The sequence below is a fragment of the Pagrus major genome, chromosome 8, assembly GCF_040436345.1.
Source record: "Pagrus major chromosome 8, Pma_NU_1.0".
NCBI lineage: Eukaryota > Metazoa > Chordata > Actinopteri > Spariformes > Sparidae > Pagrus > Pagrus major.
The window spans coordinates 13,537,610-13,565,167 of NC_133222.1; the positions used below are offsets into that span (position 1 = coordinate 13,537,610).

Below are 27,558 nucleotides of genomic sequence, written 5' to 3' on the forward strand. Positions count from 1 at the left end.
AACACCCGGGGCCCCTCACCTCAGGCTCGTACTGAGACGAGTCTCGGCTCGTGTCGAAAGTGGACGAGAGGTTCCGACTGGGAGCAGGAATGGCGGCTACGCTGTTGATGAAGAGGATGCAGCAGAAAAACAACTGTATGAGATGATGAAGACGTCGGTGTACATTTAAAAGTATAATATCATTCTTAACATTCATTTGGAAAATATGTATCGACAGAGTACCTCAGTATAAATACCTTGGTATCCAGAGACTGAATGTAACTGAGTACTTGTACTTAAGGACAATGTTGAGGTATTTGCACTTTACTTGAGTATTTCTATTTTCTGCTACTTTATACTTCATTTCATTTCCGTGGAAAATATTCTACTTTTTTACTCCACTACATTTACATGATAACTTTAGTTACTAGCTACTTTGCAGATTACACGATGCATCAGAGCCAAAGTGGCACATTTTGACACACTGATATTAAATAAATGTAATCAAAAGAAAGTGAAAATTGGATCTGATAGTTGGTCAAACCAATAATCGGTCGACCCAGAGTGTTTTATACATATATGTTAATATGTATAATTTACTTTTACTTGTACTTTTGATACTTCATTTCATTTATTGCCAGGAAATAAGAGAAAGAGAAATTAAACTTAAATATATTAAATATCAGATACTAAAATACTTTTTGTAAGTATTATTTGTATGGGTTCTGCTGAATGTAACTGTACTTTACTTGAGTACTTCCATTTTCTGCTACTTTATACTTACACTCCACTACATTTATTTGACTTTAGTTACTTTTCAGATTGCATGTTGTATCAGAGCCAAAGTAGAGCATTTTTTATTGATATTATTGGCAGTCACATTTAAAAATAATCAGTTGACCATTATACAGTATGTAAAAACATTACAAAAATCTACATGTATATATGTATAATTGGTTTTTACTTGTAGTTTTGATATTTAAGTACATTCAATATCAAATACTTTACAAGTACAATTCATATAGGTGACTTTCACCTATACTAAAGTAATATTTTAACAAGATATCTTTACTTTTACTCAAGTATGACTTTTTGGTGCTTGTGACAACACTGTTGGTATCTGGCTGGATGAATGATTGATTGATTGATTGATTGATTGATTGATTGATTGATTGATTGATTGATTGATAGACTGACTGATCACATTAACACCCTGATCACATCGTAGCAAGAATTTCTACGATGCGATCAGGGTGTTAATGAAGAAGTACAGAGATACAATTAATACATAAAAGCACAAGAGGAAAAAGACTTGTGAACTATTTTTCTCTCTGTTACATTCTGTTCTTATCTCACATCTCTAACGGCTCAGCTCACAGGGGCAACACAGCCTGGGTCACCCTGCACCAACCCAGAGGGAGAGAGGAGGGGTTCTGTCCGTGGAGCCGGTCGGTCATATTGATCAGACAACAGTCCACTTTCATATGAAAATTTACTGGTTCATGAAGAGGTTCATGAAGGATAGTTTTTTTTCACCATTATGTAATAACAAACCAATTCCATGTCGGAAGAAATGACCAGTTCAGCCCACATTAGGGCTGAAAAATTAAAGCATCATTATGTAACTTCTTTACCTTAAAGGTGCACTCTAACTTTAATCAGAAGAAAAAGATCTTTAATGACTGATTTGTTCATGCCTAAACAAATTAAATGAACAAACTCTTCTTTTCATGACTGAATAAACTGAATAAACAAACTGACCTTAAAGGACAACACAATTTCATGCTGTTTTACTTTGTTTATATTTGGCGGACCCTGCCACCTATCTAGCTTCAAACAGTGTTCTGGGGACCTTATTTTCCTCTGAGAACAGCTGGTTTATTTAGTTATGGAAAAGGTAAATATTTCTGAGTTTCTGTTATTACCTCATTTATTTTGTAAGTATCAAAATTCTGAGTTTGAATTTCTTCTCTAAAACTACATAGTGCCCCTTTGAAATAACAGCTTCAAAATCATGTTGATGGTACAGTGTCTTGTAACAGGGTGAATGGTGTCTCTGTCTCGATCACTTGTTTCTGCACTATGTAACTTCAGTGAGAGGGTAGGATCACAGCGTTACATTCATATTTACTTCAACACACACGTTTTCAACACGTAACATTGCTACATTACTGTGACAGACCTGGGATTTGTGTTTACGACAATGGTGTTGCACTCACTCATTTGGGGGGCGCCAAATCGCACTACATAATGTTGCTTTAAAGTAGTGAGTACCATTTTTAAACCCACAAGAGCTACAATTTTAATCATAAGTCACACAATTGGACTTTTGTTTACAGCAGGAAAAGCTGCTGGATGTCATTAGTATCGTTCTAGTGGGTCTGTTTCACGTTAGCGTGCCAGCGTCCACAGTGAAGGACAATGGAGCCTTTTTAATGTAATCAAATACAGCTTTGGTTTTCCTGCTTGTTCAAATCAAAATGTCTGCAATGAAAAAGGCCCCAATTGTAGTTAATCTACATACTGAAAGAAAAAAAACTGTTGTTGTGTTGTTTAAAACTACACAAACAAATCTTGAAGATTTTTAATTACATATCTTTTTACAAGTTATTCCATCCTGTTGAATCAATATGAATATATTAAATAACTGTCTAATTAAATGCAGAATAATACATTAACCTTATGTGTTTATTCAATTATTACACAAACTGTAGAACTTCTATATAGTGTGTTTATTCAGGTTTTCATCATTCAAGTATTATGCTACACAACAGTTTATACACTTTGACTCAATGTGACAGAAAAACTTTGATTTAAATTTAAAACCTTTTTATGTGAGTTGGCTGAATAACAAATATTCATTCATATTCAATATTAATATGTAAAAAAGCCAGAGGTTACATTTATTTAAAACGTGATTAAATTTATTATTTCCCTGAAATTTTCCAGCCCTGAATAGAGGGAGGTACGTAAGGACAAACATTCAGTGATCATACAAGAAGAAATCTGTTGTATACAAGTCAGAGTCTCCGGCTCCTAGCGATATCAGAAAGACCTGAGTTAATTCACAGTCACACAGGTCAAAAGATAAATCACAACAATTCACAAATCACAAAACAACCACAGCTCAAATGGCTGATGTGTCACAGTACAAACAGGTGGAGGCAAAGACAGCAGCTTTAAATTTTGATCTTCCCTGATGTCACTGAATTGAATACGTCCAGTGTAAGTGGGACGTAATCCTTGTCTTTGTCATCCAGAAAGTAGAGTGGGTCCGTTATTTGATTTGGGTCGAAGCCCTCCTTCACCAGCTTCATCTTCAGATACTTGAACGTGCCTGTAACATCCAAGGAACTCTGTAACCAGACACAGTACAATGAGTTATTACAAAGAGGATTAAACGATGCCCCCAACGCAAAGACTGAAACTGTCAAAATGTTACGCACCTGAATCCTGAGAAAACGTGGCCTTGCGTAGGCTGGCAGGAATTTTTCCACATGTTTAAAAACACCAGCAGAGTCAAAACTCTGTCCTTCCCTCAAAGTAACAGCAGCCATGCCAGCTCTCCCCTCCTGACCTGCAAAGTTAAAAGAACATTTAAATAACAGAAAGCCTGCATTCAAACTGGGTCATGGGATAGACATGATTGTTCACCAAGCAGGAAGGGTGCCATCGACAACACTGCATTATGGGAAATGTAGGATACAGTGTTTTTGGAACTTAACGCATACTAGTGACTGAAGGCTGAGGGACGCTTCAAACAAACTAGATCATACAACATGTAGTGTGCCACAACCAAAAGTAGAAATCCATGCCCATAGCAGCTACACTATTCTTCATCTTACTTGTATATGAAGGGATAATTGTGCATAATAATTTGGGGGTGTTGGTGCATGTAAACAGAAAGTGTAATGTTTCGTAGATTCAGTATTGAGTTATACTGTGGGCCACAATTTGTTTGGCCCATTTATTTAATCATATATTTATTACATTTTGCAAATTGGCTCAATTAAAAGTCTGCAGAATTTGTTACTAGCGGTTTCTGATTGAAATGTACCCAAACATGTAAAGATAACAATCACTGGAGACAATGATACTGAAGAAAACTTAATGTGTTAATGTTCCTGGAATGTGTGAGTCACACTGATAAAAAAAATATATGTGTCATCTCTCTGTGTCAAGATTTGACTGAATTATGACTCAGAGAAGAAGTGGTACTGGTAATCAGGTCAAAGGTCCAGTGTGAAGGATTTAAAAGGATCTATCAGCAAAAAAAATATTATAATTATGATTTTAGAGGTGAATCAAGGAATAGTTGTGTTTTCGTTATGTTAGAGAGACTACAGTAGCCCAGAATGGACAAAACAAACACTGACTCTAGAGAGGGCCTTCAACGTTTTTAGCAGGGGAGGGTGAGATGAGTGGTAATTATGTTGGTTGCAATCTGCAGCCTCACCGCTAGATAGGACTAAATCTGACTCACTCACATTTGTACCAAATCTAAGGCAATTCCCTTAATGTGTATCTGAGATATCACGCTCACAAGGATGGGACGAACAACCTGTAAACATAATGCCTCTGGCGCCAGCTGTCGCCGGTGTGGAGGCAAAAAAATGGACTTCCTGCTGTTTTCAGAACAGACACAGATGCATGCACCAGTCTCCATCACTGCACGCAGTGTTTTTATCAAGGTGCTGGTCAAATGTTGGCATCAGTGTTGTTGTTCAGCCAGACATACGTTTCCACCATGAGTCGCTGACACCTGCCACACTTGGCTATGTGTATTTGGATCAATTGTTCTGTCAATCAAAGCTCCTGTCTGTTCTCATAGAGACTAAAACACATGACAGATTCAGGCAGTCCTTATCTGCTGGTTAAGTACATTTTGGCTAAAGGTTATGACCAGGACTTTGATCTCAGCAGACTGACTGAGTGTACATACTACTGGGAAACTGGGGCAAGTTCAGTTTATAGTTTGAGTTGACTTCAGCATGGGACGGACTACTGGCAATCAGTGTGTCTGATCAGTGTGACTACAACAGCCTGATTTACACCGTTTACACCTTGTTGTAACATTTTATTGGTCTAGTGCAACAGATCGGCCATCTGACAGCACGTTTACTTTACAACATGAATGCTGCATTAAACAACTGACTGACACAATATAATGTGTGATAGTGAGGCTTCAAAGACTCGACTGGACAGCTTGGACGAAAAAAGGAAGTTGAAGAAGGTACGTTGGGTTTTAGGACTTTTAAAGACCAAATGATGAATGGAGATAATAATTGGGCAGATTCATCCATGTTGAAAATAACTGTTGGTTGCAGCCTGTGTTTACACCTCACTTTCTGCTCACACACTTCCCTGCTTGAATTATGACAAAAGTAGCAGAGAAGACGTGCAGTGAAAATTACCTGGCACTTCAACTCCATACACGTTGGCTTCTTTAATGCAGTCAAGCAGTGTGAGGGCGTCCGCCACCTCAGTTGTAGCCACGTTCTCTCCTTTCCATCTTTTTACAACAAAAAATTAAATACTGTCAAACTGTGTGCACTCAGATTTGACATCTTTAAATTAGGTGACTGAAACCAAAGTTGAACTCACCTGAAAGTGTCTCCGACTCGATCCTGAAAGTGGATGAAATTGTCATCATCAACGGTCAGCAGATCGCCGCTGTTGAAGTAAAGGTCTCCTTTCTTGAGGACATTGTGCAGCTTCTTCTTCTCAGTTTGCTGCAGGTCTCTCGCATAACCAAAGAACGGCGTAGTAGCTGTTATTTTACATACCAGAAGTCCAGGCTCACCTGTGGAAAGTTAATATAGGGGAGTTCATCTCTGGGCAGTTAAACATGAGGCACCACTGTGGTGAGGCATTGATGGAGGCGGTTCATTTTATGGTTTATTGTTCAGCAGAAACCTCAAGTAGAGACAACATGAAAACAGGGATTGAAAAGTGACAGTGTGGTTAACAACAGTGACTGAGCTGTAAAAATGGATTTAAGTGTTTTCTTATTGAGCCACAGAATCATCAAACACGTTGCTAAAGGTTCAAACCTGGCAACGGGTTTAGAAACACTGTAATTAGTCCGAGCCGCCCCTCCACTTCTAGATCATTTTTTTTTTAGCCATGCTAGCAGCGTCAGTCGGTCCAGACCGAAATATCTCAACAACAAATTCATTTTGTCCAATATTTTGTTTTCATGGCCACATACATGTATTTAGAAAGTGGCAACCCCCGGGACTGAAAAATTAAGCCAACATAGAAACCTGGAAGAGTCATTTGAGTTGAATTTTCCTTTCAAGATGATATGATGATTAGTCTTTACTCCACTTCATATACTTTTTATTTGTGTATTTCTTCATGTGTTTGGCCTAAGAATGTTTAAATTTAAGGACATTCAGTCTAAATATCATATCCACTGCCCTCCACTCAGTCTTCACACATCTGAAGAGTAAGATCAGCTACATCAGCTGTTTGTTGACGTCAGCTCAGCATTCAATACATTCTCACCCCTGAAGCAGTTTTGTATAGTTTTTCTCCCATAGCACAAAGGAGCTTAAACTTAATTTCATTTTGCAACCAGCTTTTTTAAAATGCTCCTAAAAACGCACAATGCATAACTTTAAATCACACTTCAGGTCCCCATATTCCCTGGAAAAAATTTAAAAAGACGACTTGAGCTCTGTGTCCTCAGTGGTACATACAGCCATGTTACTAACACACCTTTGTCAGCCTCTATGCAGAAACCAGCAGAATCCCTCAGAGGCTTTCCTGCGTCTATGTCGAATTTGATCAGAGCGTACGGGAAAAACTTCTGCAAGATTATACAAAACACGGAGAAACATCCTTTATGCAGTAACAGCTTCAACTTCATAATGTGGAAGAAAACGTGGACTTCTACCTTGTGGAGGAAGGTGTGTCTCCCAATTGCTCCAATCTTGTTGCTGTAATTGATCAGAGAGAAATTCCCTTCTGTCGCTCCATAAAACTCTCTGACATTAATGTTTCCAAACCTGCTGATGAATTCCCTCCAAACATCTGGCCTGATCCCGTTGCCTATTGCAAGTCTCACTTTGTGGCTCCGATCATTGTGTTTCTGTCGGGGAAGGAAATCAGAAGATGATCTTGAATGTGATGGTCCCATTAATGTTAGAGCTGTGACAGACGGTACATACCTTTGGTGTGCTGCAGATGTAGCGCATGATTTCACCTATGTACTGTATGACAGTGACGTTGTATTTTCTGCAGTCATCCCAGAACTGAGATGCAGAAAATTTGTTCCTTAATGCCAGTGTCATACCTACACACAGCAACAAGATGGCAAATAACAAACTTAAAAGATCAGTTTTTATAAATATGTCTCTTTTCATCAACAAATCCATGAAAAGACTAAAGCTACCATGAATTGATCCTACAGACAAATATTGCCCAATATGACCTCTCCTCTGTGCCACACAACTCTGCTGTTTTCTGAAAAAACACATTTTAGGATCACTGTGTTCTTTTATTACGATAAACAAGATCTATACGTCTAATATTTAGTCCACAGAGTCATTTGTGTTGCCTGGCTTGAATCTCCGCGACCAACACGTTTTATTTTCTCTTTTGGTCCACGGTTATTACTGACAAAACCCTCATTACATTAGGGGAAATTGCAAAAAGTTGAAAATTGTCTAGTTCGTCAATAAGCAAAGTTTTTTTAATGCCCAGCATCTTTTATGAAATGACCGTAACGTAGGAAAGACTAAATTCAAGTTTAAATATTTAATCTTAAATTTTTCCCCATCTTCTTTTTTTCTCTTTAGGACTAATAGGCTTGGAACTGAGTGCAAAGCAGAGGGAAATTGGAAATACTGAAAGATGGACTTTTTAGGGCCCTGGATTTTTAATCCAAAGGATTTGTTTTTTTCTTTTTAGTTATTATGGTCTGAGCATTTGATTGTAGTTCATCAAACGCCATTGCCATGATGACACATTATCAGCCATGAAACAGGAAGTTGTTTTGACTTGAGAGTACCTTAACCAAGATTGATAAGAGTACTGGCCTGAGGACATCTACAGGAGTCATTGTCATCGGGCCACCTACTGACAAGAGGCAGTAACAGTGGAAAATTCAGAGCTGTGTCACCCAGTCGGTGTGCAGCAACGAGGCCGGTAAGCTGCACACCCCGACGTGCACAGGGTGCGAGGGCCTACTCAATGCTGCTCGCAGCTTTAATTGTTTTTGGTCTTTTTATTGGATGTGCTGACAATAAGAAAAATAGAGAATAACAGCCGCCTTAACAAAATCACAGATGCTGTTACAACTTTTCCCTCTTAGTTTATCAGACATATAAATGTGTGCGTACCTTTGTCAATGGTTGCGGTGAAACCAATGAAGCCAGCGGAGTGATAAAGAGGGAGGCTATCATACAACACATCTGTGGACTTCACTCCTGCCACAGACGGAAACTTCGACAAGGCCCAAAGTTTGGAATGAGTGACCACTGCTGCTTTAGGTAAACCTGTCAAAGAGAAACCAGAGGTAAATGTTTCTGTCTCTGTTGAATCCTCGACATTTAACACCTGAAGAAGAAGCTTACCTGTTGTTCCTGATGTGTATATGTAGACTGCTGGACTCCGCATGGTTAAATGTGACCTCAAATCTTTGGATATAGGATCAGAGGAGGCCTGGTTCATCTTGTCTTTGAAGCTCTGCACATCTGCAGTTCTGCATCTGTCAGCCAGGATGAAAACTTTGACCTGCTCCTCCAACAGACTGGGCAGGACCTCCTCCACAGCGTCCTGTAACTCTGGGAGTTAAACCAAGTGCATGATTAAGAATGATGCATCAAAGAACCTATAAATAAAGTGGAAATACTCAAGTAAAGTATCTCAAAAAGGTACTTAATTTCAGTATAATGTTCCACCTATGCTGTACACAGTGTAGGAGGTAGGCTACTTTCCTTCAGCAGCATTTATTTCTGGTACTAAATGCTCTTCTTACAATCTAAAAACATTGATTAGATGATTACCCAAGTTTCCTCCTGTTATGATGTCAGATTTTCAGGCTCCAAAGAAATGACTCTCTCTTCAGTAGAAAAGACATTTCAAATCCTAAACAACTGACGCAGATGGAGACTTGTCTTGAACAAAAAAAAAGCGTTAAATGGCTCGATATACCTTGTCCAGCGTAATCCAAGTCTCCTGAAGATGCCAAATTCAAGCTCTCACACCCAATACAGAAGGTGCGAGCGTCGAAAATTAAAGAAGTAAATGTAGATATTCTGTGAAATGGGCCCCATTCAAAGTTTTACATTTTTCATATATTATAGCATTATTTTTACTGATGGATTCATTTGTAAGCAGTATTTTATATTGCCAAGGAAACTCATTTTAATAAAACTGTTTTGTAGTTTCACCCATGGGTCATAGGCTACTTTATGTTTTAGCTTGCATATAGTACTTTTAACAAACTGGCAAAATATAAATACAGTAGTGGAGTACAAAAACGAACTCTTAAAGAGGTCATATTATGCTTTTGGGGTTTTTGCCTTTTCTTTATTGTGTTATGTAGAAATTTTGAGCATGTAAAAGGTCTGCAAAGTGAGACAAAGTCCACGCCAGAGGGAGTTACTCTCCCCCACAGAAAACACTGCTCCTGCCCCTGCCTGAAACACCTGGTTTGGAGTCGAGCCTTTACTTCTGTAATTTAAGTGCGTCACTATGTAATAATCATTTTTATATATATATATTTGTTATAAAACATATACACTCCAGTCCAGGGGTGGTCCTGGCTAGATTAACGCCCTGGGCGAACCATCCCTTGACCCCAACCCCCCCCCCCAAAAAATAAAAATATATATTATTTGTATTATTTTATTATATATAATCTTAAATACAAAAAGGTAACAAGAACAGAGAAAAAAACAAGATAAATAAATGAAATACAGTATATAAACACCAATGTAAATTGCACAAATCTAATAACCATGCTTGAAAAATCCCTGAAGAAAGCTAAAAACAATATTGTATCGTCATTAGTATACATGTTATTCACAGCATTTATAGTGTTTACAAAAGTAAAAAAATACGCAAAAACGCACACATACACCCAATTAAAATGACCATAATGCACATTTTATTAACATTTGTTAACATCCTATTAACTAAGCATAACACACTACAAATTATTCAAAAAGCTGTATCACATGTAGCTTACAAAATGCCATGTCATGTATATTAGAAGTTATTTAAGTTAGCATACAGCGTATAGCATTAAACACTCCAAAGTCAGAAGTCTGTGTGAATTTGCACTTGTTGTGTTGCAAACACAAACTAGCCTAGGCTGCCTATGGGTGAAATTAGTTGCATGACATGATGCCTCAATTCTAATAGTTGCTAGTTCAGCAAAACTAAAAAACCAAATACAGTCGTCTTCTGTGGCTAAGTAGCAACATATTAGCAAGAGGCTAATAAATAGCCTATAGGCTAATAAATAGCCTATAGGCTACTGTCACTCACGTCACTCAGAAATCTGCATACCTTTATCTTTTGCCCGTTTCTCCTCTTCTTCTTTTCTTCTTTTTCTGAACTGGGCACCTGATGGCTTCTTTGGTCTTTTACTTTGATCCATGATGAAGATGAAGACTCGACATCATTACCTTTTGCCAACACCGTCCGTTCGCCCGTCAAACAACCGGAGTCACGTGATGTAAACAAATTCACGTAGATGCATGCACAGATTTTTTCACATAACCCAATTAATTACATGTAGGTATATGGGTCTATATTAATTTTAGGAATGAAATACAATTTATTTGGAAGCAGTTTGTGTTGTGTGGCCTGGGATCATCAGTCTATCCCTCTCCCCCTCCCCCTTGCCTCTGCTGACACACACAACCTGTGTGTGTCAGCAGCAAGTTGACGTGAGGGCGCCCCAGCGCCCACTCCACTAACTTGACATGGAAATGAGCAGTAGTCTAGAAAACTGGCAAGTTTTGTTTTCTCTGGTTTTTTTTTGAGGGTGCTCGTGCGCCCTCACATAGATTGCGCCCTGGGCGGTCGCCCACATTGCCCATAGCAAAAACCGGCCCTGCTCCAGTCAGTCAGCAGACATACAGTTGCTACTGCTGTAGCAGCGTTATTTTAGATCACACTACCTGCCTCGGCATGACCCGCCCCACTCTGCCTCTGATTGGCTACATCCTGCCCTGTGAGGAATTAAATAGTTTTCCATTCAGTAATCAATGTACTGTCAAGACCATATCAGGATGTGAGAGGAGGCATGATCAACCAAACATCAGGGGGTCATTGTTTTGGGAAGAAATGATTAACAACCGTTGTAAAAGTATGTAACCCCTGCTCTGTCTGCATTTAAGTCAGAAACATTTGGAAGACAAGGAGAACACTTCGGGTCTTCTCTCCATGCTGCATGTATTAAAGATATCTGATTCATCACACTGAGTCTAAAAATCTTCTGAGAATTAGCACCTCTCTACCTCACAAAGGTGAATTTCCATTACAGCCCGTTATATAATGTGCATGACTCTCTCCGAAGATTGAACAGAAGCACGATGTCTCACTCTGTAGCTAAAACGGAGCGTTCAAGACACAATGTGAAAAGGGCTGCTGCTGCCTTGCACCATATGAGAAAAATAATGTGTTTTTTTTTAAATTAAAGCATGTAAACCTTTCCCACAGGGAACCCCAAATAAAAGTATGAACCTGAAAATTAGCATAAGCTGACCTCTTTAAATTGTGTCAATTCTCAAATTTGCACTTAGTGTAACTCCTGCTCTACAGCTCACTATGTGCACGAAATACTGAGGTTTTATTGAGACTTTTGTTCTTTTGTGCACTAAACTAAAGTAACAGTGTCTCCACTTATGACATTACTGGAGCAGCTGTGAATGCAAACCTCACCCTCGGCTGCCACCAAAGCTTTGGCCCCGCTGCAGGCGAAGCTGTGCAACAGGCTCCTGGATCTGATGTTGTAGTTGAGGAAAGCAGCAGAGCATCCGATCTTCCCCAGACCCAACCACAGCCACAGAAACATGGGCTCATTCCCGAGGAACAGCGCGGCCGTGTCTCCCTGTTTCAGTCCGCTTTGCAGGAAAACTCTCGCAGCTTTGTTGCTCAGTTCATCCGCCTGCCTGTAGGTGAAAGTCTCATCTTTGAAGAGAAGGAGCGGCTTGTGCGGCTGCAGCTTCACCAGCTCCGAGAACCGGTCCAGCATGAAGTAATTAGTCTGAATGTATTTCAGGATGAGGCGCGATGATTTTAACTTTTTAAGCGCGTGTTGGACATCCTGGAAAAAGTAAGGGAAGCGGGAAAAAAGGGCGAGAAAAAGCACAGCGGCAAACACGATCCAGACAAGCATGTTTCAGGTGAGAGGATCAGCAGAGTGCTTACCCCTGTGGCAGGTCAGTGTTTGTCCAGGAAAGAAACGTAAAGGGTAACATAGAAAGGAGGAGGAGCAGGAGGAGGAGCATAAAGGGATAACATAGGACAGAACAGATTTTTTAATCAAGGCTAATCCCATGATAAATCAAAATTATGCCATAAATAATCGACATTGTTTGAAAAAAAGTAATAATTAGGAGATAAAAAGATGAAATTATGTGATAAATTCACCTTTTATCACTTAATTTAGACTTTTTATCTCCTAATTCTTATTTTGACTTTATCTCTCATACAATCTCTCATCTTCAGCTCTCATACAACAAATACAATATTCCTTTTTAGTTTGCAATAAGATAACATTTATTAAAATTAATTAAAGCAATATATAAAAACAATTTATAATCTATGCACAGCATATCTCAATAACGTCATATAAGACAGTTCAAATATAAAAACACAGACACACTGGAATCTAAATCCTACTGATCCCAGAACACAGAGTGACATAAGCTTTGCATGAATCTTATCTCACACTGACTTTTGTGCTGCCAGTATCTCTCATTCAGGGTATTAGTGGGCAGAGTTACGACTTTTGCCCCGAAAACCTTTTGTATAAATTGCACTTATTCGTGATGTAACTATCACTTCTAAGCACGCACCATTGCAGAAAAAAAACCACTGAAATGACACAGAGAAGCAAAAACAAAGATGTTTGTTAATCATTATTCACAGCTTTCTTTAAAAAAAAAAAAAACACACGTTTTTTTTTTCTTTGAGTCTGCGAAACCTGCTGTATTTTTAAAGCTAAACTGAAATGTAAAAAAGGAGTGTGAAAGGCCAAAAGAGAAAAACAAATATTTACAGAACTAAATGTTCTTCTGCTTAAGTCAATCTCTTGTCTGTGGTGAGATTATATGGACCAGAGAGACAAAATGTAAACGAGTTAAGGCAATAGTTCGATATTTTGGGAAAAACGTATACCATCTTGTTGAGAGTTAAATGAGAAGATTGATCTCAGTGGTGCATAGAGTTTTACCGGTGGCGTTTCCAGTCTTCATGCTAAGCTAAGCTAAGCTAAACATTTTCTGGCTGTAGCTTCAAATTTACTCCACAGACATGAGCTCTTCTCATCTAACTCAAATCAGCAATGCAAATAATCTCCCAATGTGTCAAACTCTTCCTTTAACAATGTTAATGTAACACACACAAACAGGCGACTATGATGGTTCTACATCATGTAAACTTTATACACTGTTTTAAAAAGGCACTATTCGGTGAGTGAACTGAAACTGTCAGGTCAGTTTTAAGCTCATCACCTTCACTTCATCATTTCTGTTGGTAGAACGGACTATCAAAGCCGCTGTCCTGCTGTCGCTGTCTCAGCTCGGAGAACAGAGGCCTTGAACAAACTCCATGCTGTTTCTCAGCCTCAGAGCCAGGAGTGGGCTCTCTGTGTGTGCTCATCTTTGCATGGTTCAAGGTCTGGGTGTGAGGCGTCTTCTTGGCGATTTCATTATAAACAGTCACGTCAGAAACATTTGGGGTGAGGCCACCAAACTCTCCCAGGTCACTGTCTGATGCAGCAGAGACAGAGAACGGCTTCACTGGTTCGACTTTCCCTCCTGAGTAGGAGAGTCTGGAAACCTGGAAGCCCGTGTCTGAGTCACTGCTGGTCATACTCCAGTCGGTGCGTTTCTCATCTCTGACAGGAGCCTCCTGGATGAGGAAGGGTTTGTTCTTTCGCTCAGAGTTGGGCTGGTTGTCCACTCCCTGCAGGTACAGCTCTCTGTTTTTACTCCTCACAGACACATTGACAAAATCTACCTGGGATGGTGAAGTCATCTCTTGGGAAGGTTTGTAAGAGCGGAGGTGTTTGTGAGCAGCTGATTGAGGTTTCAGCCCTGCATCTGCTGAGGCCGCCTCCTTCCCAGAAGCAGAAACGTCCTGGTGATTCAAAGGTTTAGTCCTTGCTGCAGCATTTTTTTTCTGCTCTAAATCAGCAGAATTCCTTTCCCTGTTGGATCTCTCCTCTGGCCTTATGTCAGGAAGCTCAGGAAACTCAGGAAGCTCAGGAAGTGTTGACGGGTTATTACTGCAACCTGCGTGTCCACCTGGAGGTAACACAGCCGGCAAACCACCTGCCAATACAAACCACCAATTTAAACTACACTGATATTTTTAAACAAACACAAAATCGACAGTAGAGCAGTTCTGATCAACAGGACTCACTTTGTAAACTGAAGTTCTTTACAGATTTACTTTTGATAGGCGTCTCCAGCAATTTAGCCATGGCCGCCAGCTTGCTCGCTGCATTCATTATTTTCTTCTCAGCCCTGCAGAGGACAGGAAGATCAATACAATTAGCCTGAGGAGCCATGATGAAGCAGGCAAACAAGTTTAGAACAATTACGGCTTCTTGCCCTGTAGTCTTTCCTCCGTCCTCCAGTAACTCCTGCAGACAGGTCAGATAATAGCGCCGCATCTTTCTGGCAGTGTCCTGCCTTTCCCTCTGCACCTCCTTGCGGATCATTTCGGCTGCTCGCTCCCGGCTCTCCTGGAGGTAACGCAGCATGTCTCCTGCCATATAAGACACTGTTATGATCTGTGCTTTTCACTACATGAATGAGAAATTGATTTGGTGACGTTTGATGCACCAACACACAAACATGCCAACCTTCATCAAAAGTAACAAATACATTGTAGGGTACAGAACATCATATATGGTGCAGAAACATTTTTCACCATTTTTTTTAAACCAAACAACGAATCAATTAATCAAGAAAATAATCGACAGATTAATCAATCATTAAAAATGAAAAATAGCTAGTTGGAACCCTTAAATTCACACAGGTATAGCAAAAATCAGCACCATTACCAACCTCTGATCTTCTCTACAGTCATCAGGTATTGCTGCTTCATCTCCTCGAGTCCTTGCTGAAGACTTTGCTGGTTGTCAGAACTCCTGTAAACAAGAGCAGTTCATTTTTTGGCGTAGTTTTATCATTGTTTATTATTGTTTAATTGTTGGAAAACTTGGCATGTAACAATAAACAACACAAACCCTGAGGATTCTTTGGCCCTCTTCACTTCTTCTAGCTGCTGCAGATGCTCCTCCTTTGCCTTCTGTAAGCTGCTCTCATGCTCATCTACAATAAACAGTGTTGTAGACCATCAACACAGACATACAGATACGGTGCAGGTTGAGTTAATTTATTCAGATGACATTTAAGAAACATTTTTGTTCCAGTAAAATACCTGTTAGCTGCTTCAGGGCAGTTTTGTGCTCTCGAACGCTGTGCTGCAGTTGTCGACAGGCTTTCTCCAAGTGTCTCTGGAGCTCCTGATTCTTCTTCTGCAGCTTACTTACAGTCTCAGCGCACTCCTTCCTACAAGGAGCCTGTTCCTTCTGCTGGGACAAAGAGTCTGGAGGACAGTAGGACAAAATCATCATGTAAACTTGTCGATGGGCACATGATATAGTCTAACCAAAACAATTAATACTGCATGTTATATGGATTTAAGATTTTATAATGCTCAGCTAGGGATGGGACAATATAAGATTTTATTGCAGATGATGTTATAAAAACACTCGGCACAAGTTAATCCTGGTGAATTTCCATTATTTGGATAATTGTGAAAATCCTCACGAGTGTCTTGAAAAAGCTGTCTATCTCCATAACGTAAAGTCTGACACCGATTTCCTCATTTATTTTGAATTGCCAACGGGGGGAGCCTGCCTCTTTCCAGTCATTCCAAAATCCTAACCCTGTCACCATGGCTGAAGGCTCGGCTTGATTATCGTATCCCTCACAAAAAATAAAATAAAATTGTATGTACAGAAATACTTTGGATTCAAAACTAAAGTGTGACAGGAAGATGAGTTGACCTGCCAAAGAAAGATGTTTGCCCTGCGAACCAACCCCCCAATTTGCACTATCAACTCTGTGAACAACATCAAGTTCTGTTCTCTGAACAGTTTGTTCTCTGAACAGTTTATTTGCTTTTCATGAAAAAAGGATGTTAACTAAAAAAAAATGTGTGATCGATTAAATACATTTGATTCTTAACAAAAATGTCAGGTAAGTGATTCCAGTATGTTTAAGTGCAATTTTAAGAGTTTTAAACACATTTTGATGATATCATGACATGAAATTTAAATATCGTTCCAGCTTAGTGAAGAGACGATAATAGCATGTTACATACTTTGCATTCTGTCCATTTCTCTCTCATGCTGTTGCTGTGTTTCTTTTAACACACGGCCCAGTCTCTCCTCACTGATCTGCGGGGGCATAAATGAAGCCATAAAGGAAAAAGCAACTCAGAAACATTGTACCACAGAAAAGACACAGAATATAATAAAAAAAGCACATTCAGACAAAAGATAATTTTAAACTACATCATGTAATCATGGGAGTACTTTTCGTGATAAAGGAAAATGACAGGCTGTCCCCACACTGACCTGCAATTACACGTCGAAATATTGCATTCATAAAAACTTGGGAGATTGTAAGTTTCAGCGTGTGGGCAGCCTATTTTCCCTTGTTGCTGTTATCGTTGTAAACCCAGCTGGGGTTGGACGTAATCATTTGCTTTGAGTACTTGTGTTGCAACACGGTAACCTTATCCTTATGTGACTGAGTAAATACATCACTGAGCAGAGCCGGTCATTCTACATAAAATCACTTAATCTTTAGACAATGGACAATCCAATATTAACTCACTTTTTTCCATTCCTTCTTAGCTTGAGTTACTGCTCTGTTGACTATGTCTCTGCAGGATGTGTGGATGATTTGTGTTATTGTGCCCTCTGAGGACCCGCTGGTACTCCTGATGTCTTCAGCGCCCTGCTGATCTGTTTTGGTATCCCTGAGAAGTTGTGCCTGGACCTCTGCCAGACTAGTCCGAAGCTCTGCTCGTAGTTCATCTCTCATCTGCTGTCCCTTGGCCTGCTCCTTCTCTGCATGCTGACATCTCCATTCCTCCTCTCGGGCTCCTAGAGTCTGTTGTAGTTTGGCCTCCATCTGGAGGAGCAGCTCCTTCTTCTCGAGGTCTGAGTCCTCTCTGGCCTGCTGCAAAGCCTGCTCCAGCTTTCTGTGTTGCTCTTGGAGCTTGGTTTGGTACACCTGCTCACTGCGGACCTGGATGGCAGAGATCTCCTGTTGTTTGTCTCGGTTCCAGGCCGCTCTCGCTCCGGCCAGCTCAGCCTTCAGCAGGGCAGCCTGCTCTCTCCTCACTTGCTCCAGCCGAGTCTGGAGAGCTGCCACCTCCTCTTGGAGCTCCTCCACTCTCTGGGATCCTGAGCTCTGTTCCTCAAGCTGGTTCTTTTGCTTCTTACGCCACTGCCCCTCTGCCTCCCTCAGGGCCTGGGACACCTGACACGTACATTTCAAAATACACATTAATAAAAATGAAAAGCCAATTGACAGCAGTTCCACTTTTTAACTCACAAAGATAAAAGCACATTATACCTGTTGTTCTGTCAGTTTTTCTTGTAGTTCCTCCCATTTCTCCCTCTCTGTTTGGAGAGAGGCTTGGTATTCAGGTAATGAAGTCAAATCCTCAATCCAGCGATTGTAGGCCCTTGTTACTGCACCTTCAACCTGAAACACCAGCACATTTATGTCCACTTCTAAATTAGTCAACTCCTGATGAAGTCAAGAAATAGAACATGTTGAAGAAGTGGTGTGTGACATAAAAGGAGAAGAAAATCTAAAAGTCTGAGAACTAATAAAAACTTACAGTAAAGCACTTTTGCAAAGTAAACCCCACTGACCTGTTTGGCCATGTCTTCGAGGTGTTTCTCGTGTAGCTCTCTCTGGATTCGTTTCCTGGCTTCTTCCACAGCTTTGCGTTTGACTTTGTCAGCTTCCAGCTGCAGCTGCTGTTTCTGGGCACTGAGCCTGGAGTCGAGATCCTCAACAGTAATCGTCCCACTGCTGGCCTCAATGTCATCTGCCTGACAGGATGCCTCAGCAGTCTCTCTGTGCTTCTCTCTCCTAGCATCCTCCAGCCTCTGGACCCAAGTCCTCTCCATCTGCAAACAAGCAATACAAATTTTCAGGTCTGACATAAAATCACCATTAGGGAGCTGAAGGAGCTGGACAGACTTAGAATTATACCTTATGTAGTTCCTCTTTCCAAGCAGCCTTGGCCGAGGCTACGTGAGCGTCCACCTGCAGCTGGATCTCAGTCTCCTTTTCTTTGGACCAGAGAGCTTTGAGCTGGTATATTGAAGCCTGATGCTGAGCCTCAAGCTCAGCCCTCAGCTTCTCCACAGCGGTAACACTCTCCTCACTCATGTTTTGCTAAGAACAAAAACAAAATCCTAAATCATTCTCAATCCAAAAGTACTCTATGTTGGATACAGGCAACTTCATCACTGCCAAAAAGCGTGCAACAATACCTTAAAAAAACTGTTGTAAAAGTAAAAGCTCATAATATTATTTACTACTTACTCTACAATAGTGTATTTTGATCTTTTAAATTATGTTTATGGTTTGATGAGTGTAAACAACCGCTTGTAAACACATTTTAATACCACACACACCTCATTTTCCCTGATCAAAGCCTCCTCCTTCTCCCTGTTGCGCATGTGTTCTTCCAGCGTGTCCTTCTCCTTGCAGACAGATAAGTAACACTCTTGCACGGCCAACATCTTATCATTGGCCTCAGACAGCTGGGTCCTGTGATGAAGTAATAAGTACTGTAAATGAGCTGCAAAGGTTTCCAGATAACTGAAGTTTTCAGTGACAGGTGTAGAGGACTCACTGTAACTGCTGGAGCTGCTGCTGGTGCTGTTCAGTCAGCTGTTCAACGTGAGCGTCATGTTCCAGCATGAGCTCTGTTCGGATCTGGCTCACCACATCGTCCCTGTACTGCTGATGTATGCGCTCAGATCTCCATGAACAAACAGAAACATGTATTAGAATTAGGGCTGAATAATTAACCGAAATATTATCAAAATGTCAAGATACGGCAGTAAATAAATCACAGAAACTTTAAGTTTTTGATAAAGATTAATTGTGAGACAAAACAGCAGGTTTCAACAAAGGTCCTGTAGTGATGTCCTGGCCTACATATCTTATTCTTCAGATGTAAGAAAATGAAAATTGTGAAGCAAAAGTGATAATTTCCACTAGTTGTGAATCATATCACCATCTTAATATCCGTCAAAATAATCTCAATACAATGTTGTGTAGCCCTAATAGGAATACAATCATTTAAGGTAAAGAAAAACATTAAATATAATCATAATCCCTCCTTTGTGTCTTACCTCTCAGAGGCCTCCTGCTTCTCTTTGTCCAGTTCCTGGATCATCTCCCTCATCTTGCTGCAAAGCTCCCCATTGGCAGACCTCACCTTCTCCTCACTCTGTTTCAGCTCCTTATTCTTCTTTTCTAACAACTAGAGTTTAGATAGAACACTAATGAATATTTTCTTATAGTCAAAAGAAAAGGATGTGATCAATGTGAAAATAAATTACAACCAACCTCCACTTGTTCCTGCAAGTGTTGTTTGTCTTCCTGTAGGCTCATAAACTCTTTCTGAGATTCTCCAGTGATGTCTAGATGTTTCATCTGGCTGGTCTCTCTGACCTGTGAACAAAGATTCAGTGTTTTACAGCCATTTAATCATTTACTTTTTATTTTTACGCATTTATTAACGAGTTATCTTATGTTCGTACATAGATAAGAGCTTTTAATATTATTTGTTTTCTTTTTATATCACTGCTGAATACTTTTTGGCAAGAAACATGCATATATAATATATTAATCCTTTTACCTGCATAATTTCCTTTTTCTGGAATTAGAAATCAATTGGGTCAAACTTCTTTATTCTAGATAAAAGCTATGAGATTGCTTGTACAAGTACAGTGTTAAAGCTCGTGTCTGGTCGGGCCCTCACCGAAGAACTGAGCTTGGCGTCATCTAACTGGGTCTGCAGCTCGTTCACTCGACCCTGACAGAGCTGGAGCTCCTCCTGCAGCTGACTGATCTTCTGCCGCTTCCCCTTCAGACTACTCAGGCAGCGCTGCATCTCCACTCGCAGCAAACGCATAGCTTCATCTTTGGGCAGTTTGGAGTCCGACAGGTTAGCCAGCGCAGTACTGAAAATAGGTAAAGTTAGATTTTGATGATTATTGATAGAAGTGGTGATAAGAAAGTAGAAATACTACAAGGCGCACAGACAAAAAGGACACATAATAACGGCGTACCTGTGAAGCAGGCCATTTTTCCTATTTGTTTTCTTTAATCCTAAATCCACGCAGGATTCAGACAGCTGGTTCTCACAATCACTGGTCAGGTCTAATGCAATAACACCATGTTTCACAGCAGATTCATACAGGGTGATCTGTTCCTTCAAATCAGCCAGATCCTCCTTTAGGATAAAAACAAAAAATCAAAAGATTAAATCAAACAATTTAACGCACATACTTTGAGTAATAATGTTTTGAGAGTGGTTTCAGAGAGCAAACCTGTAAGACTTTGTTCATGTTTTCACCCAGTGCCTTGGCTGATTGAGCCTGCTGTAGTTTGATTTGCATCTGAGTCGTCTCCTGCACTGAACCTGGAGAAAACAAAATCACAACAGAGAAGAAAACATTATTTGAAATTGAGTGAATTAAAAGTACACATTTCTCAATAATGTTCTGTGATTTCCTTCCAACACAGGTTTGATCAAGTACATTAAAGACAAACATGTGGCTGCAGTCTATAGTTGCCCCTTTGCTCACTTGTGTGCAGCAGCTTGGCACATTGCTGTTGACTCTCCTCCAGACGCTGAGAGAGGGCGTTAACGACTCTGGCTCTCTCCAGTTGCTCTTCTTCTCTCTGGCGCTCCAGCTGCTTCACCCGCTCTCGTAACCCTTGACAATCATCAATCTGGAAGCAACAGAACAACAACACAGGAGATGACTTAGACTCTACCTGGACATTTGTCTTAATTCAAACTTATCTTCTGGGGATAACTTGTTGATACATTGATTAAATTTCTCTTTGCTGCATCTTGTAACATTTCAGACCTGTTCGTCCAGCGCCTGAGAGGTCAAGTCCAGTTTCTGCTGTATTGTCAACAGTGCAGAGTCATGCTGCTCCTTCATGACAGTAAGGTCTCTGTCATGCTGCTCCCGTGATCTGGACAGGGTGTCAGAGCGACAAAGCTCCAACATCTGCTGCTTCATGCTGTCCACGGCAGCCTCTGCCACCCTCTGCCTCTTCATGTTCTGCAAAGAAAGCAAAACTACTGTAAACACTAAAATCCAATATCAAAAGTTTCAATGAAGATCTGTTGGCCTGTTTGAGAACACAAATTATAACATTTCAGTGAGGTATTTACATGATTTCATATCAGATTTTTTTTTTTTATTCTGTAAAGCAGAATGTTTTTGTTAGTTTCTTTCTTGCTTACAGATAACCTGATGTACTACAGACTGTCTTGTAGTTTGCTTTAAACAATTAAGATGAGAAGAGGAAAACGGCGGTGTGTCAGTACAGAACCTACCTCCTGGTCTCTCTCCGTAAGGACCTTTACTTGGTGCTCCATTGCCTTCAATTTGTTATGCATTTGAACCTCTCTCTCCCTGGCCTCTTCAACCAATCGACTCGATTCCTTTAGACTTACTGCTAGGCCATCTTTTTCATCTATTGATGATAGAAAAAATGAAATTATGTTCACCAGGGCAGCATACCCAGCAAGAGAACAAGGACAGAAAAAAGGCCAGCACAGGACCCATTGTGTTTTGTTGCAGATAGTGCAAGCTCTCTTAACAGCCACAAGGGGGCATATACTGTATACTATAAGTAATTGAAGACATATCTCGTTTTATTTCCTGTTATCCATCTTAATCAATTCTACTGATTGATATTTAACAAGAGCTTTGGCTTTTAATGGTGCATCAGCAAAAACAATACATATCTGATAATTGTTTGTCGGACACAATAGTCAGACATAGTGAAAAATTATTCTTTAAAAGAGATTGTCCTTCATAACTCTTCAAGACGTGGAGTGAATGATTTGATCGTTCAAAGTAATTTCAAGAACAGCTTAAACTTTAGCTTTTAAATGTATGTAAGAAAAGAGAACAACATTAAATTACAATTTATAAAGTATCACAAACTCGGTAGAATCCAATTGCTTTTCATAGGCTATGAACTGAAGTAAACAGCACTTGCCACCCCTCATTTGTATGCAAACTATTTGACACATACCTTTGGCAATGGCTAACTGATGCTCGACGTATCTCATATTACGCCTTGAATCCTCCAGTTTTCGCTCCAAGTCTTCAATCTGCCTCTGCTGAGCCTTGTTTAAAATCTGCAGCTGGGCAAGCTGCTCCCTATCAGCTGTTTCTGAAACGCAGCACAAAATGTATATAAATCACATCAATCACTTCACCTTAATTAAACAGCGTGAAGGCATTTTAACTTTCAGCAATGTCATTTGAGAGAGTGAAAGTGATACAATTACACTTTAGGTTCTGGTTTCGTAGTGTTAATGAGTACAGACAAGCAAGGGCTCTGTTTTTATATCTTGATGGATAATAAAATCTGAAAAGGTTTGAGTATTAAGGCTGTGTTAGTTACTCACCAATGACTATTAAAATGACACTTTTCTTGCAGTCTGGTTGAATTGATCCTTTCATGACACAATAACCTTATAGGCATATTTCTACACAAGGATTTTAAAATTTTCTCAAAGTCTCTTTATAAACATAATACTGAACCCATGTTTCCAGTCAGATTACTGTCCAGGAGCTCAGGGTAAATTTGTGTTGTCTTGAAGCTGATGAAAATTAATGCTGAGTTAACACTTTGCTAATTTGAAACAACACTGTTAAACTGTGATTACGTTCCTGATATGTGTAGTTTATATGGCTGGTACATGGACCTACGCAGCTCATTATTCTAAATTATTTTCAACTATCACAGATTTGCTACTTACATGTCACTATACTACTGTGCCATCAGTCCAGCAGCTAAATCAAGTGTGTAAGACTTACGTTGTGTGGAGTCGAGGAATTCTCTTTGCAGATGGTCCAGTTGACCTTCTTGGTGAACGGCCTGCGAGTTAAACATCTTTGGCTGATGAGGATTGTAGCTGGCCTTGTACTGATCCATTACTCTGTTCCCCTGTACAGACTTTAAGATCAAAATTAAATAAATATAGTTATGTTTAAAATAAAAAAGCACTGTGTTCAATAGCTAAAGAATACAGTTAAAGTTGGACAAATAACTAGAATCTCTTTCTCAAACACACACACCTATACAACATGCTGATGACTGGTGATCTGTCAGATAACAAGATGTTAACTTCAAATTATTTAAGAAAAAGGGAAGGTAAAGTATATGTATCACACACAGGGAAGTGTATCTGAAATAAAATGTACAATATAAAAATATAAAGAATTAAATAAAAAATAATTGACAATAGACAGCAAGCCTGCAATGAACCATCAGCAACAGTGCTGATAATTTGGTATTCTGCAGTGCCAAAATAGACCAAAAATAAAACTCCACTCACATGAAAATGGTTTCTGGCACTGTCGTGGTCCCCGTAGTTTTGGTTGTCTCTGCGTCCTCCTTCTCCATTGTACACTACACCGTTATTAGCGCCTTGAGGGTATTGTTTAGCCCCATACTCTTCTGTGGAGAAATCACTAGTCTCTGGCGATTTTTCTGTGCCCATGCTGGTGTATGTATAATCTCCCTGGGTGAACTGATGGTCCTGTGACTGCTGGTTCCACGTATGAGGCAGAGGCTGACTTTGGGGGTGACTACGATGTCCGTTGATCTGAGCAGCTCCATCCTCATAACCGTACTCATCATGAGAGTGTTGATCATATTCAACCTCATAGTTCTTCAGAGAGACATTGACAGTAATTTGTGATTTTTCTTCCTTTAGAAGTTCAGAAGACAAAAATCTATCAGTGATAACAACTTACCTGTTCATGAGAGGTTGGCCTTGGATGAGCTGACCATTGCTGAGGCCACGTGGATTGTGGGCTGAGTGGCAAAAAAGCATAATTTTATTACAATGCGATCAGAAATGTCTGAGATTTAAACCACACACCAAGAGTTCTCCAAATCTGAGATTACAAATGCGTCATCAGCAACATGTGCTTTACCTGTTGCCAGTTTTTTTATTGCTGCAGGGAGAGTACTCCAGCTCTGGGGAGGAGGAGTCTCGGCTGTCCTCCAGCATGTCATCAGGCAGGTCTGTGAGCAGCTTCTGCAGCTGTGGGAAAAAAAAGAAGAAGAAAAAAAAAAAAATCACATGGAAATTAGTCACCAAGGTTGCTCCGCAACCAAGCAGTAAAGTAACACAAATAGAAAAAAAAACAGCACAGAGACGCAATCACTGACAGCCTGAGAGAAGCATGTGTCAGGGGCAACATTAGTAGAGTTCGGACAATGAGTTTAACCAAAATTCTACCGTCTTGAGAGACACACAGCTTAGGGAAGTCAATAAAAACATTTTGCGCTGATTTTGGTGTTCCCGATCATTTTGTTCTTGTGTCATTTTAAAGTATGTACACAACAATTCGAAACACTGATCTATTAATCATAGATTAATCAGGCTAGAATTCCCGACTTTCACTAGTTCAAGCTTCCTAAATGCCAAGATTTGTCACTTTTATGTTTTTTAATCAATCAGTAATGAAGGTAATCATTAGTTGCTGCCCTATATGAAATAAAGCTCCATTTGTATAATACACTAAATATTCTTTTGGTCGAGACAATCAGACACAAACTGAGAAACAAAACATTGACAAACAAATGTTTCTGACAAGACATCTCAGCTCATGAAGACACAAAAACAACAATGCAAATCCTCCTCTGTGTCAATAACAGATTGACCAGACTTACAACCAGCTATGTGTGATAGAACAAGGCAGAGCCAGCTGGACTTACTTCACACAAGGACTGTTGAATATTCCTCAAATCCTCCACTGTGTCCACAACCGAAGGACCCATATTATCCTTTATACGCATTTAACAAAAATTGAGGAGGCACTCCTGTTTCAGCTGTGAAGCAACATGATAACCTCCTAGCCTTATCTTTCTGCAGAGAAGACCTTCTGTGTGAAGCATGCAAAGTGTGCCTGGCATGTTGTCGGCTCCCTGCGGTATTGCTGTGTTTTGCTCCCAAAGAACTCCATTGTTTAGACAAAACATATAGCAATGTGAACTGGAGCAGAAACATTCCAATTACTGGTGGAAAATATTTTCCACTTGACCAACTTCTGTATAATACATAGGCAATGAAAAAAAATATATTCTCAGAATAAATATTCCTTTATAGTCCAATTCTTCTGACTATCGCAGCCCAAAACATTCAAAAACAGTTTCTTCATGCTCACTATAACATCCAAGTGGAGTCAAGCAGAGAAACAAGGTGAACTAATGGAGAGAAAGTAGGGAAATCACGGGGCAGAGCTGGTTTCTGTGTGACACACCTGGAGGAGGCCTTTTCACTGAGCCAATAATAGCTCAGGTTAACAGATTGTAGGGCGTTAGTAATAACACAGCATGCCTGTCTAGTTGTGAAATAGGCTGCTCTTTTGATATTCAAATACTGCAAACCTCAAATGCTTCACCAAGCAACAACAACACCAATTCGGAAAAACAAATAAGAACATGACAAATACATTTGATTTTTCATTTAAAAAGGGAGCATAACAGTTTTATAAATATATCAACATATCAATGTGAGACAAATAATGCCTAAAGCTTGATACATATTACCGAGCTTGGGAAGTAATGGAATACCTGTAACCGGATTACATAATTAATTTTTCTTTTCCCTAGTCTTTATTTGTATATGTTTGAGATTGAGGTAATCCAACAATAACGTAAAATAATCAAGTTACATTGCTTTATTATTGTGATACTTGGATTGTTTTGCTGACTAAATTTTTTAAACAGATAATTAGTGACTGTATCAGAATACTTTTTTTTTCTCAAGTAAGACTCTCAATCCTGCACATTACAGATTATTGTTTAGGGCTACAACTAACATTTATGTTCAGTATAATCACATAATGCTTATCACAACTTCCCAGAGCCCAAAGTGACAACTTCAAATTGCTTCCTTTTTCCCAATGGTCAGTCCAAAACCCAAAGACTCTTCACTTTCATAAATGACAAAGAAAAGCAACAAATCCTCATATTTGCATTTGCAGGAAGCAGTATATCTTTATGAGCATATGTTTGATCTGATTTGTTGGGCAAAGGTTGAAAATGTAACCTAAATGCAACAGTAACGTCATCCAAACAGCTCTACAATTCTGTAAAGGTGAAAGTTTATAGCTTATACTGTACCTCTTGCTCTCTTGCATAGTCCTCCTGGTCGTATTCTTCTTCATCATCATGCTGGGTTTGAAGAGCAGCACTATCAAAATCAATAGACATGATGCAGAGCCTGCTGGTGTAGGCTGGGGTGCCCTGCGAGAGGGGAGCAATTACATGCAAACAAGAAAGGTTTCGTTACGTTAAATATAGGATCACAATTAACTTTTTTTTAAAAAGATATCTATAAGTTCACTGCAGCACTGATTTGAACCAGTCAAACACAGACACACAACGTTAACTTACCTGCTGGCATCAATGGGACAGATGTCTCTTTTAATGAGGCGCTTAATCCTTTATTTAACGGTATTAACTGCTACTACTGTTTACATCACAAAGCAGTGCAGCTAGCTAACCAGAGGTAGCCATGTTAGCTTGTTTTAGCCGCAACGAGCCCGACGAACATCCAAAAAGATGACCTGGCCATGCTTTGGAAAACCCTACAACAAACACGTTTGGTGAAAGGTGTAGATTCGCTGGCCCACGGACAAGTTTAGTGCCAGTTCGCGTGTAATTTGGCCCAGCAGTAAACTTTGTGAGGTGCGAAGCTAACTCAGGCTAGCCGGTAGCACGTCCTCTTTAAGAGCAGCAGACTCGCCCACTTTGAAAACTCGCGCGCAGTAGCAGCGCCAAAGCGCCGCAGGCTGAACACAAACACACAAAACACACCGACATTAACACGAGTCTGACTCACTACAGTGTATATTAACTCACTAACAGGCGCGTAAACTAGTTTAACATCCAGTCACTGTTACAAGACTTGCATGGCAGAATTTATATCATAACCATTTATGTTTTTGCTGCCAAACCCGGAACTGAGAAGCTAATCGCGTCTCCATGGTAACAG

General features: G+C 39.9%; 2 protein-coding genes and 1 long non-coding RNA gene across 4 annotated transcripts; 1 reads left to right on the forward strand and 2 right to left on the reverse strand.

The window, feature by feature from the left end:
* Window positions 1-2,696: 2,696 nt before the first annotated feature.
* On the reverse strand, window positions 2,697-12,379 carry LOC141001747 (long-chain fatty acid transport protein 2-like). The gene is made up of 10 exons (XM_073472909.1): window positions 11,884-12,379; window positions 8,562-8,771; window positions 8,328-8,483; window positions 7,155-7,279; window positions 6,881-7,075; window positions 6,703-6,793; window positions 5,584-5,782; window positions 5,394-5,491; window positions 3,426-3,556; window positions 2,697-3,335 (listed from the first exon to the last, which is right to left on the reverse strand). Exons 1-10 carry the CDS (start codon window positions 12,338-12,340, stop codon window positions 3,159-3,161), a joined length of 1,839 nt encoding a protein of 612 aa, XP_073329010.1. The 5' UTR covers window positions 12,341-12,379; the 3' UTR covers window positions 2,697-3,158.
* LOC141001748 (uncharacterized) lies at window positions 5,021-8,848 on the forward strand. The gene is made up of 2 exons (XR_012179594.1): window positions 5,021-5,212; window positions 7,785-8,848. It is a non-coding gene; the product is annotated as an uncharacterized lncRNA (long non-coding RNA).
* Window positions 12,380-13,429: 1,050 nt separating the features above from the next.
* cep152 (centrosomal protein 152) lies at window positions 13,430-27,463 on the reverse strand. Of its 2 annotated transcripts, XM_073472907.1 has the most exons (28): window positions 26,958-27,463; window positions 26,685-26,807; window positions 24,488-24,597; window positions 24,305-24,365; window positions 23,884-24,219; window positions 23,363-23,501; window positions 22,572-22,712; window positions 21,865-22,004; window positions 21,386-21,586; window positions 21,098-21,245; window positions 20,840-20,931; window positions 20,579-20,742; window positions 20,269-20,470; window positions 19,854-19,958; window positions 19,637-19,767; window positions 19,132-19,260; window positions 18,911-19,046; window positions 18,483-18,668; window positions 18,137-18,397; window positions 17,832-17,963; window positions 17,085-17,735; window positions 16,567-16,642; window positions 15,619-15,786; window positions 15,425-15,509; window positions 15,243-15,325; window positions 14,784-14,940; window positions 14,593-14,696; window positions 13,430-14,501 (listed from the first exon to the last, which is right to left on the reverse strand). In XM_073472907.1, the coding sequence occupies exons 2-28, from the start codon at window positions 26,772-26,774 to the stop codon at window positions 13,690-13,692; spliced, it is 5,040 nt and encodes a 1,679-aa protein (XP_073329008.1). In that variant the 5' UTR covers window positions 26,775-26,807; window positions 26,958-27,463; the 3' UTR covers window positions 13,430-13,689. The 2 variants fall into 2 exon arrangements, with proteins under 2 accessions (XP_073329008.1, XP_073329007.1); XM_073472906.1 differs by having other exon boundaries at window positions 14,593-14,940.
* Window positions 27,464-27,558: the final 95 nt, after the last annotated feature.